The sequence below is a fragment of the Pithys albifrons genome, chromosome 11, assembly GCF_047495875.1.
Source record: "Pithys albifrons albifrons isolate INPA30051 chromosome 11, PitAlb_v1, whole genome shotgun sequence".
Classification (NCBI taxonomy): domain Eukaryota; kingdom Metazoa; phylum Chordata; class Aves; order Passeriformes; family Thamnophilidae; genus Pithys; species Pithys albifrons.
In genome coordinates, this window is record NC_092468.1 from 5,353,684 (window position 1) to 5,365,989 (window position 12,306).

At 43.9% G+C, this 12,306-nt stretch overlaps 1 protein-coding gene across 2 annotated transcripts in view; it reads right to left on the reverse strand.

The window, feature by feature from the left end:
• GPC1 (glypican 1) overlaps positions 1 to 12,306 on the reverse strand; it is a 200,723-nt gene that overhangs the window by 89,976 nt on the left and 98,441 nt on the right. For both annotated transcript variants that reach the window (XM_071566418.1, XM_071566419.1), the window contains exon 2: positions 12,055 to 12,213. In XM_071566418.1, coding sequence (XP_071422519.1) covers positions 12,055 to 12,213 — 159 coding nt within the window. The remainder of the gene's footprint in view (positions 1 to 12,054; positions 12,214 to 12,306) is intronic.

The window sequence follows — 12,306 nt, forward strand, 5'->3', positions numbered from 1 at the left end:
GACAACAAGAAAAAAGGGGTAATCAAATAAAGAGGTCTTCAAAGATTTCACTTAACTAATCATACTTGATGCAAATTTCTGAAGAGCAGACTGAAAAGCTCCCAGTGTAATTATACACCTCACAGCAAACTTACCTGACACATCTTACACCAATCCTCCATGCTGGGGATCTGCTTTAAGATGAATCTGGGGGAAGAAGACCAGCCAAACACATTACCCATTTCTAAGGCTGAGAATGAGGAGAGGAGTTGGTGCATTACAACGGGACCACCTATCTGCCTTTGCTTTGCTTCCCCCCAGGAGCTGCCGGTTCCTGGCACGCTGGAACAGGCAGTGATGGTGGGAGGGAGTCAGGCTGGCACCTCCTGGTGCAAGAGGGGGCCTTATGTTAGACTTTAAAGACTGCAGTCAAGGCTATCTTATAACTACAAAGCCAAACATCCCCATACTTAGGAAATGGAGAAAATTCAAGTTGCTGGTGAAACCTTAATTCAGCTCCCTGATGCTTGTGCTTTATGATACAATCTTTAATTAGCTGATGAGGAAATTAATAATTATGAACTGAGTGCAGGATTTGGCTGGTGTACAGTAAATAATGCACAACACTACCCAACAAATGGTGATGATTCAGCACACATCATTTATCATGTGCCCTGCAAGAGGCAAGGGCTTGTGAGAAAAAAAATATAGTGCAGGATCACATCACTGGAGAATGAATATCAATGGTTTATTTGTGCCAAAGAGGGAGGCACAAATTAAAACTACACAAGAAATCTCAGTTCTAGTCTTTCACCTTCTTGCTTTTTCAATATGGACTGTGCAAACATGAAAATATTTAGTGTTTCTTGTCTGATTCATACATGGTGAAAACAGAAGCTGAACTGTACACTACTTCAGCGACCTGATGGTGTTAGGTCAGGCACTACCACACAGGCAAATTCTCTCCTGGGATGGCCTTCAGTGTGACCTGCAGTGAGCCTGACACAGCAAGGGGATGAGGAAAGGTGGGCTGGCTTAGCCCAGCCATGTCATCTCCAGCCTGACTGAAAACTGTGTGGCAGATGCAAAGAGCAGAGGATGCCAAATCCTGAAGAAACAAGAACAATTATATTCCTCTCAGAGAGCTCCTCAAGATGGACAGAACTGAGGTCTGAAATAGTCATGATTATTCTGAGCTGCAGCAAATGCATAATGACATGTAAAATACTGGCTGTATTTGTCATGGGTACAGCCAACTGCACAGCCTTCCTGTTCACTTCCACGTGGGAAGGAGGAGGATCAGTCCCTGCTTCTGCCTCTTGATGCTGCCCAAAGCAGTCAGTGTGGGAGGAGGAGGGACCCTACCTTACCTGTCAGCCAAAATTGGAGATCAACAACACAGATAAGTCCTTATTTCGAGTAAACCAAGGCAAACAGGATGTTCCACTTTGGCCTCAGGTGCCACAAACAAAGCACAAAGCCAATAAACTATTTTTGGCTATTTCCACCTAAGCCCTTGGCCTTCCTAATGCCCACAGGGCAGGAGCAGAGCTGAAGGCATGATGGGTGCGGCAGAAGTGAGCTGAAATCCTGCTCTTGGAAAAGTAAATTCCAGCCATTTCCTCCACGACAAGTTTACCACATGCTGCCACACAACACTTTTATTGGCATTCATTACTCCTTGAGGACTAATTTATTCATTTTTAGCAGCATTAAAAGGGAGATTGCATTTTACAAGGGGAATTGCTCTACTGCTGGGGCTGTAGGAAGCTGCGCAATTATCTCCAATGCACTAAATGCTGAATCCAGACTCGATACTTATGTTAACTTGTAACAAACATTATTTCCGAAGCCTTGATTAACCCATAGGCTCACAGCTGCCTCTGGTTTTGGGGGAAGGAGGTTGAAGGTGTTGGGTTTGTTTATTTATTTTATCATTGCCACGCAGTTGGGAACCGACAAGGCAAAACCAGTCACCACTGGGTACATTTCTTGCAAAACACTACTGGAAATGAAAAATCAGAAGATCAAATCAAATCCCCCAGTACTCAGAGTAAGGCTGGATCTGATTTCTCCTCCATTTGGAGCTCCCTTTCTCTTTAAGAAGAACTGGAGACCCACAATTTAGCATTTATGTTTAACTAGGTATTTGTGGCATTCCCAAGTCAATTTAACAAGCTTGTCACCTCCTGACATGGAAATATACTGTAATACTCAATCCCAGCAACATCCATAAAGAACACAGCAATTCCTGAAACTGGGGCTTGCCCCATTTCTGCAACCAAATTACTCACACCTATTCTGAACTGAAATACTCACACCTATCTACGTACACACATACATATATATATATGTTACTTTATATATTTGACCCTCTCCCTTAATCAGCATCTCCAAGCCACTGAGTTTCACTGAATTCATGCTCTTGGACTGTACTGCTTTGCGAAATATGTAGCAGGTATAGCAACAATGTGGAAATGTATGTAACCCTCTTGGATACGCAACTATGACAAATGGAAACAAGAGTTCCAGCATTACATGCAAAAATAAAGCTGGGTAATCAATAAAAAGGTGCTTTGGAGGGAAAAAAAATGAATCCTTATTTATCTTATCTATTAATGAACAGCCTCACTGTTTTTCTGCTGGGGCTCTTGTACAGGGTGCTGTAGTGCTGGCCTTGGGGTGAAACGTGTGCAGATGGCACCCCTTGGTCAGCAGGAATGTGGAACAACTTCCTGCAAAGGGTAGATCCTGTTAGGATACCAGATTAGGAGTATTACCAAAGAGAAATCTTTAAAAGCCCTCAATGACACCATCTTTTTTACATGTCCTCTTCTAAAGATCCCAGTAATTTTATTATCCTCCTAATCAAGATCTCAGTAGTTTCACTTTGAGCTGAAGTAAAATTCATTGTGTATCCTAACCCTGGGTTTGACATCTCAAAGCATGTGACGTTGCACTCACGTTTTGCAAAATCAGGCCCTATGGCAGCTGGATTTCCTGATTTCTATTTCTCTTTACAGTGAAACAAACTCAGCTCATTAGTGTCTTGGCCAAATCTGTAGGTTTAATGAGAATGATTTAATAGTACCCAGTTTCTTTAGAAGTAGCTATGAACTGCTGGGTAAAATGAGGTGGGGCTGTTTCCCTCTAACCTGGTTTATTTTAGAAAATACAAGAAATAAAATCAAAATACCCCAATATTGTCTGGACATGTAGTGAGGCACTGAACAAAGCTCTGCACACATCACACCATATTAACAGTGCTTTTAAATACAAGAAGCTGTGTGATCTGAAAGGAGGAACTTAAATGAGAATAGGAAAGGGGGAGCAGAGAAGTGAAACATCCTTAAGCAGATACAGTAAATACACAGGTAAAATGTTCATCAGCAAAGGTATTCAGCTTCTCTCTACCATAAAAAGGGATTATCTTTGCATGTCCCTGTAGACAGACCAATTCTCAGCCTATTTTCTATGGGCACAGGGCACCTTCAAGCTCCCACTGTACTCATACTACACTCTAAAAGTCAGACCAACTCCTCTAATCACACAAGTTACACAATACCAAAAATCTCTTACACCCTTGATCCCATTTGCACAAGTTGTTCGCAGACCTTCCTTGTGATTTTGATCATTAATTCCACTTTGGAAGGGGCCTTATACAAAAACCCACATGTACCAATGACCCAAGGAGCATTTAGAGCCAGTGTCTATTCCCTCTTAGGCTGGGGATGCTGAGAACAGATGTATGGAAATACCTTGGCTGGTAAACACCTGTAAAAGACATGGAACGACATGATGTCCTTTGTGACTTACCAGAAGAGGACCACTGTGTTTTATGAACTAGAGGGACTTGTGGTACTCCTGCACTTTATCCGAAGCCAAGAGACCTAAGCTCTGCTCCCACCTCTAGCACAAACCTACTGTATGACCTTCCACTCATCTCTTTCCTCCACAGTCCACTCCCGCAAAGTAGGTTTTTGGTTTTTGTTCATTTTTGTTGTTAAAGTCCTTGGATTACAGGCCCAGCTCAGACAGGCAGGACGCCCTGCAGTGCATTACAGTAAGAAGCAGCTTCTTGGCTCCATAGATGTGCTACTTCAATGCCAATAACTAATAAAACAGAATCAACAGTTTGCTGCGAGCATTTCTGGTGAGAAAGAAAAAAGTACTTCTATCAGCTAAATGAGAACAAAAACGTTGAAGGACTCAAAATAACCCGAGCTCTTATGTCAGGACATGCCACATATTTCAGTAATTTGAGCGGTCCCGTGGTGTAATGGTGAGCACTCCTGACTCTGATCACAAGGTCATGAGTTCGAGTCTCAGTGGAGACCGTAGCGGGCAGCTAAATGCCTCCCTGCCAGCAGGGTCAGCCCCAGTTAGTACCGGGTGCTGTGACAGTCCTGAGGACTTCACTGTCACTGTCCAAGCTCGCTCGGCCGTGGCAGATGGACCTCAGGACTGAAACGGTGGGGCCAGTTCTGAGCACGCTGTGCCTCACCTAAACAATTCACTGCGCAGGCTCGAAGGGCACACCCCCACCTGGGGAGAGCCCTGCCCAAATCTTTGTTCGCAAAGTTTGGCCATACACATATACACTTTCCATCTCACTGTGTATGCTGATCTGGAAGCAGGGACAGTACCTTGCTGCTGAAGCCCTTCATGCTCCCAAATTACCACAGCACCTGGCTTGGAACAGAGACAGGATTCCTGGCAAACACCAAGATGAGGGGAAATTACCACCTCAAGAGCTGATTGAGAGTGCCTACAATTCTTTGCAATAAGAACAGCCCAGGAAATCCCAGCATTTTCCTCTTAGGTGAAACGTTGATCATCAGAGAGCTTTAGGGTGAAAACTACTTCATGTGGAAACCAGTAAATCAGCTGGAAGATGGCTGAGCATAAAGTGGTTCAAGACACAGGCTCTTCTGCAGAGCCATGCAGAAAAAACTCAGCTGTTCCTCTCCCACTCCCTGCTCTGACCTCCATCCAGCCATCTGGGGATAAGGCTCTGCAGCCACTGAAGGCAGCAGCCAGTGCATGTGATAAAAGTTGGGCAGCTCAGCTGCTTACTCCATGAAATGAGAGATTCATGCAGTATCCTGAATGTTAAAATAAACTCTCCCAACGCTTTCTTCTGAAATGACTATCTGGACATCACTAATTTCTTACAAAATATGCCTGTGTCATCCCGTATCTCAGAAGAGCAGGTGCTTTCTTTTATGTCCCCAAGCAGATGCACATTTCACTGTTCTCTGAGCACTCAGAGGCAGCTTTTTTGAGTGTGTGACAAAACATGGTGACAGCTGCTGAAACTGAGATGCCTAAAGTACCTTTTTTACCTATTCTGACTTCTGCAGGGATGCAGCAGATCATCTCTTGGGGTGTGCAGGGCCTTGCAGGAGGCACCCCAGTGCAGTGCTCTCATTGCAGTCACTGCAATGTTGTGTTCTCCTTTCTTAGAAAAAAGAGAGACTATTGTGCCTATGCCATCTGTTAAGCAAAGTGCTGCACGTACGTTGCAATATACCCCGCAGCACACAACAGAGCCTTGCAGATTAAATGTGAAGAGAAGTGGCTGTAAGAGGAGAGAAAATTCCAGGTGCTGGAGCTGTTACAGGTGAGCCTAAGCATTTGCTTCCCTGGGGCAGCTACCTGTCAGAATTAATCTTGCTGAGCACAGGAATGCGTCTCTGTAGACACCGCACCCCATTCCAGGAACCCATAAATACCAAACCAGATGCTCAGCACCACACATGAAAGCATCTTCTTTCTTCAGACCACGACTGTGGGGGGGGTGACAGCCCAAGTAGCATCAATCCTGCCTCATGGGGTTTTTGTTAAGGTGGTTCCTTGTGAGAAACAAGAAATGAAGTAAGCATGGGGGCCTGCTGCCTTCCTCCTATGAAGGTCTCCAAGGGAACTTGCCTTATTTGTTTCTCTGTCCTGGATCCACCTGGGACCCTGTTGTTTTATTTCAGGCTTAAGGAGGCTCTCTCTCTGTCTATACTACCCCCAAACCAACCCTAAGAGAAGGAAGTCCACTGGAGCCAAAGGAATCATCTTTTATAGCCTCTCTTTTGATAATGCATCCTAGAGGTAAAGCTGTGGGATAAATGGGCTTCTTCTGAATGGTGCTGCCCAAGTTCTGTGCAGGAGGGGGCACAAAACAATTAATGGTGCTTCAAATAGTGAGGTTTTGCCAGAAAGGTCATCCTTGGCCTGTCAGACAAATGCCATGCAGCTGAGGAACACTCCATTAGCTAAAGCAATTGACTCCCAGGTTTCTTGTCCTCCTGTTCCTTTGTCATGCCACTGGGAAAAAAAGATCATAAAGGTTCCTGCTTTTCTCAAACATCTTCCTGCCCTTAATTCCCTCCTCTACCCCAGTCTCCCTGACTTTACTCGCTTTTTGTCTGGGGACTGAAGTGTTCTAGGACCATTTAGCCATTTGGAAAAAACCGCCTGTGAACAGGCACTGTTTCATAGTAGATGTTCAGTTAGGAGACTGCAGGAGGCCAATGCAAGACTGATGTTTGGAAAGGCAAACATCAGGTGAGCCATGGAAGTCATCCTAAAGTCCCCACCATGTACCCAGAGGGACAGCTGAGCCTGCTGCCCCATGGGGTGCTGGAACTCTTGTCCCAGGTTGCCCTGGAGGTCAGTGCCCTCCCACAGTGCTGAGCCCATGGCCAAGGCCACCAACTGAGGCCACACAGCACAATTTCAGGGGCAGAACTCCAGCATAGGGAGTTACCACAAAAAAAAAAAGCACTCCCGGCTAATTAGGGGTTTCTGGATCCAAAGGAATACATTTGAAGCCTGAACTCAAATGCTTGGCCCTGGGGAGTAGTCAGTGCCAGTGCCAGGGGCAGCAGGAGGCAGCCAGCTCACGGAGCACAGGCTGGGACTGCTGGAGTGACACTGCTGACTCCAGAAGTGCTCCCTTCTACAACCTCTGAAACAAAGGAATTAATTTCTAAACACAGCAGCATTTCCATACTGTGAGGCATATCCAGTCTCTTCTTTCTGTTTCTACATGAACAGCATCTTTTATACAGCACCTCACCAGATCCAAACCATGCCTCCAAGAACACCCACAGCCAACAGCAGGGACAGCAGGACACTGAAGTGTGGACCAGAGGCAACACATCTGGGGACACAGGCACTGCAGCTCCTGTGGCCCAGATAACCAGTGCTTTGGTCTTGTGTCAATCATTTGCTGCACGGTGAAGTCCACATCTCTCAGAACACATCTCCTGTTGCATGGGCCACCCACCACATTTGGATACCTTAGAATTTCAGGTCAGCAGGGTTTCATTCATGTTATCATGGAAATACCTGCAAAATTCAGATTCAGATCTGGATTTTGTAGTTCGGGTTTAAAGTCATCAGAGTTCTGCCTGCTGGCCTTACTCCACAACCCCTGATCAGCTTCCTTAAACATCCACAGTATATGCGGATGTAAACAAGTATATATGTCTCTCTCTCTCCAACAGTCCTTCTAGGGGTTGCAACTCTAGGCACTGGCCATTAAATAAGTTGGTTCCTCTGACAAAGACACATTTGGTTGAACTTTAAACAAGGGACCTTTAGAAATCTCTAAAATTTTAACCATCAGTGTGTAACAGCTTCTAGGATGTTCCCCACCTTGTAACATTTAAAACAATGACTCATCTTCATAAGAAATATGTAACTGTCTCAAACTAACTCTCCAATACTGTTAATTATCTCCAGGGTCTGTGTGTCAGCATATGCAGTTTCCAGCTACCAACACTGGACATTATGAAAGCTTTTACATGACATCAGCTTTCAAATGAGCAGCCAGCTATAAAACACATAATTTTTAATCTGCATTTGATTGCCACAGCTTAAAAATTACTGAATTTATGAGAGTTACAAATCATTTTTAGACTGTGCAGTGTGGACTAAAAGCCAAGGTTTTGGGTTCAGCTTGTTGATATTTCCTGAAAACATGAAACAATTCTGAAAGGACAGATTTCCTGGCTCTCAGCTAAAGGTCAGCAGTCACACAGGGACCGCTTGCTAAGTACACCAAAAGGAAAGATTGGCACAACACTGCAGTATTATTAAAAAGTGATTTAAGTGAGGAAAAAGGGAGAAAAGAGAGAGACAGACAAGGATTAGACACTCAATAAGTGAGCTTTCACCAGATTAGAAAAACAGCCTTGTTCCTTGTTGCTTGCAGCCCCTCACTGCCACCCCAAGCATCATTCCTCTCTGCCAGCCGTGCAGCCCCAGCCCGTGCTGCCATCCCACGATGCAATGGCTCAGAACGTCACTGCTCTGACCAGGCATCACAAATCACCTCTCCAGCCTTTCCCACATGATCCAGAGGGTTCTTTTCCAGAGTATGGAGGTACAACTTTCATGGGGAAGGACTGGAGTCTTCTGACTTTGTGCAACACTGACATACAGCTCTGTGATAAGTAAAAAAAAGCTCATTTTCCCAAGATCTCCCTCAAACCTGAGCAACGTTTATAACCTGCTTTCAGCACAATTCAAAAGCAGAAGACCTGCTCTGGCTGGAGCTGCAGCTGGCAGAGGGGGCACAGGCAGCTCACGTCTGTGTCCTGAACAATTCCTTGGACAAAGCTCCTTGTCAAAGTGTTTAACTTTATAATAACAGATACCAAAAATTTCCTATCCACTGCATAACAGCAGTTTGAAAAGAAACACATCCTGCAATTAATGTTGGGAGCATTTTTTAAACAATATTTAGCACCAGTCTGAACAGAGATTGTCTCCCAGCTTTCTCCTCAACTCCCAATCTTGTTTTCATTTTATTACTCACATTTTTCTTTTAAAGTATGGCATATGTACCATTTTCCAGGCAAATAAATGCTGAACAAAACCACCCTAGCAGCCTCCAGCAGGTCCCTGCTACAGGCTGTGCTCCCAGGTAACTACACCCAAGCGCCCTGGGACATCAGAATTAACAGAGTTTGTGCCTATAATTCTGCTAATGAAATACCACTACTCTGACCTCAACATCCTCCCTAGCACTGATTTATCAAAAGCATATGGTCCCATCACTCATGGTATCTGCTTTTGGTTCTTTTTTTTTTATTTTTAAATTAAAACCAATCAGTTGTGGAGTAAAACGTTACCTTTACAGTTGAAAGGTTAAGAGCAAGCTGATCACCACAAGTGTAGCTTGAAATGGATGTCCCCAAATCCTGCTAACTCCAGTAATATAAAGCAAAACAACAAATGCACTAGTAAGCAGCTAAGCAATACTGTAGCCTGTTAAATTTAGCTCTGGTAGATCCTGGAGGAAGGGCATCCCAGAAGACATGTGTCCTCTGCTATGCAGGGAGAGCACTCAGACTGTAGGATCCTATTCCACAGATCTAATTTTTGAATATATAGCTACACTTATCACATGGCACCAGTATGTCACACATGTATTTTTGTTAAAAATACTTTGTATGAGATAAAGGACACTCCTCTCTTGGCAAGAAAGTGTTTGCCCCCAAAACAGCCAGTGAGACTGAAAAAACAGACTGTAATTCCTTCCAATGGGACAAGGCTGTAGCTCAGAGCAAAGGCACTGACAGTTTAGGGCTTTACAGACCACAACCTACAAGGATGAATTATCCTCTAAAGCCAAATGCTGAACACTAGCATGGAGAGCATTACTTCAGAGGCAGATTGCTGTAGCCTTGCTATTTTCTATCTGGAGCTTCAGGGCAATTTACAAGCAGAGACTATTGCCATGATCAGCAGTGAGATTACAGAAGCAAGATTTGCTGTGATGAATCCAAAAATAAGACAGCTCCAGGCCTAAAGTTCAATGTGCCACACCTGCTAGCAGAGAATATATCTGATCTCCAGGCTGCAAATACTATGAGAAAGGGCTGGACATTCCCATCCAGTGGAGCCTCTCCCCACTCTCCTAAGACCAAAACCCTTAATGTGAAGATAAGCTATGCATCGATACCTCTGCAACTCCAAAACCTGTACTCTAAGCTGCTGCTAAGGAAATCCAGCAAACCCAGGCATCCAGTGCCAGCAACACCAGAAATCATCAGTCTGACCTTAAAAAAAATCCTTTCAACACCACTCCCTGCAAAAAGTCTTGTTAACTGTGAGATTAGTAACAGTTACTGGAAGCTAAGGCAGTTTCTATGGCATTGTTTCAGGAGCTGAGGTGATTCCATTGCCCCATCACCAGAACTCCCTCAATTTTATACCATTTATGCAGTAACTGAAGAAAAATAATAATACTTATAGGTAAAGTCATGTTTGAAACTGAGACACAATATAATGATTTTTTAAATCATGTCTTGCATAAATTATAAACTCTATACTGATTACAAGGATAGTTAGGCAAACTAAAATGGTATAATGGGAGTAAGAGACATTTTCCTGGCCTTGTGGGCTCAAATGAGGTTACTCCCACTGCAAAACATCAGTGATCTGTGCATTATGGTCTGTTAAAGTAATACTTTGCTTATTGAACACTTATCTTGTTTGATACTTAAAAGGAACTTGGGTATGCGCCACGGAAATAAAGCGCTATTTCTGTAAAATGCTGGGGAATAAAAACAAAAGAATGGCCTTACAGTTCTAATTGGCAACTCAACAAAACATTCCTCTTTCATATGCTTGGGTTTGCTTAGCATTATTCTTACTGCTGTTGTTATTATTAACCCACCAAAACATCACGCTCACACCACACCAGTTCTTCACTAGAAAATTTCTGCTCATCAATATAATCCTTCAATCTTCCATCAAATTTTGCACTCTCTTACACGATAGATGTAAAACTATGTTCTTTTGAGTGTCTGTGGCAAAAGTAAAGAGCAGGTATATCAGCCAGTGCTGCAATAGGCAGTGGAGGGAGAGGGTGCCAACTCCTGCAAAGGGCTCAATTCCAGATTTCAGTGAGTGCGCTCAGCAGCAGCTACGTCTGGTCCATTCAGACATCAGTCTGAGCAACAAGCATTGTAAGGCTCTTTTGAAAATCCTGATTATCACCTTTTAAGGCGGGTGAAAATCAATTAATTTTGAGCTTATAAAGGAATGCCTTTGCTCTGGTCAACCTTGGCCACAGAGTCACAATGCCTTTTGCAGAGATGCACTGCTTTTTCTTTCTATTCAGTGTAAAAGCACTTCATCTTGGTTATCAGCTCCCTGAAGGTCAGGCTTATTTCTTTAGATCTATTATTTACTGCTTGAATTTCCAGTTCCACCTTTCTGGCTATTACAGCCTCTTTCCCCAATTCCTATTCTTTTCACAATAACTCCATATGATGACTGTTGATAAAGTTAGGAGGACCGTGATCCTAAATGTCTGACCTTCTTCAAAATCTGATAATGGACACAATTTCTGAATTATAGGTCATCTCAATTTTGCCAGCAAACCATTTATTTCCAGTGGCCTTCAGACCTCGAGGCTTACTGTGCACTGCAAAATGCATTCTTGAGGGGAGAATAAAAGTAAAAGAGCCATCCTTAGGCTTTGCTTAGCATGTTAGGAGGGATATTAGACTTTGAAGAGTATGTTTGTCCCCAGCATCTCATGCACCAGTCTCCAAAACCTTCCCTGCTCTACATTTTCTGATGTTTGTGTGAAGCTGACAGCTATAAGCACTTAATGTGAACTAACCTCCTTTCCATTTGCAATCTACATGGAAATGACAGGAGAAATCCATGTCTCCTTAAAATCTCCCCACCTACTGAGGACTACCCAGACACTTTTACCTTATTGTCCAACTTACAGCTCAGGGCACAGTGCCAGGTTTTACATCACTGCCTCAAATGTTACACTGCTGTGGTCAGACCTGATTACACTGTGCTTGTAAAAGCAGTGCTGGTGCCAAGGTACACCTTTGCCTGTCAGCCTCCTTCAGTGGCTGCTCTGAAATGGAGTTCTCAGAATGGCTTGGTCTTACAAAAACACTGCCGAGAGTACAATTCCTATTGGAGGCCAACATTTCATGCAAACTGTTGAGCAAAATGCAGAGAAAAGCGTGTCAAACAGGAACTCCTGGCTCCAACCATAACTGGACCCTGAGCAGGGGGAACCAAGCAGGTTTCACTTACTGTCAAAGCTCCTGTGCTGTGCTGTGAGTGTCGCCTGCACAGAGCGACCAGCCTCTTTCACCATGGCTTCAAATTCACTTCGGCTTTTGTTGGCAAAGTTCTCCTCCATCTCGCTGGTGCAGCAGGTATAGCCTTGTGGGCAGATTCGCAGGTGCTCCCCTAAAATAAGAGAAAATGTAGTTTAATGGGTAGGTCTGAAAAAGGAAGGATTTCACCCCAGACAATCTCAGCTTAAAAGTATTCCAGCTGTGT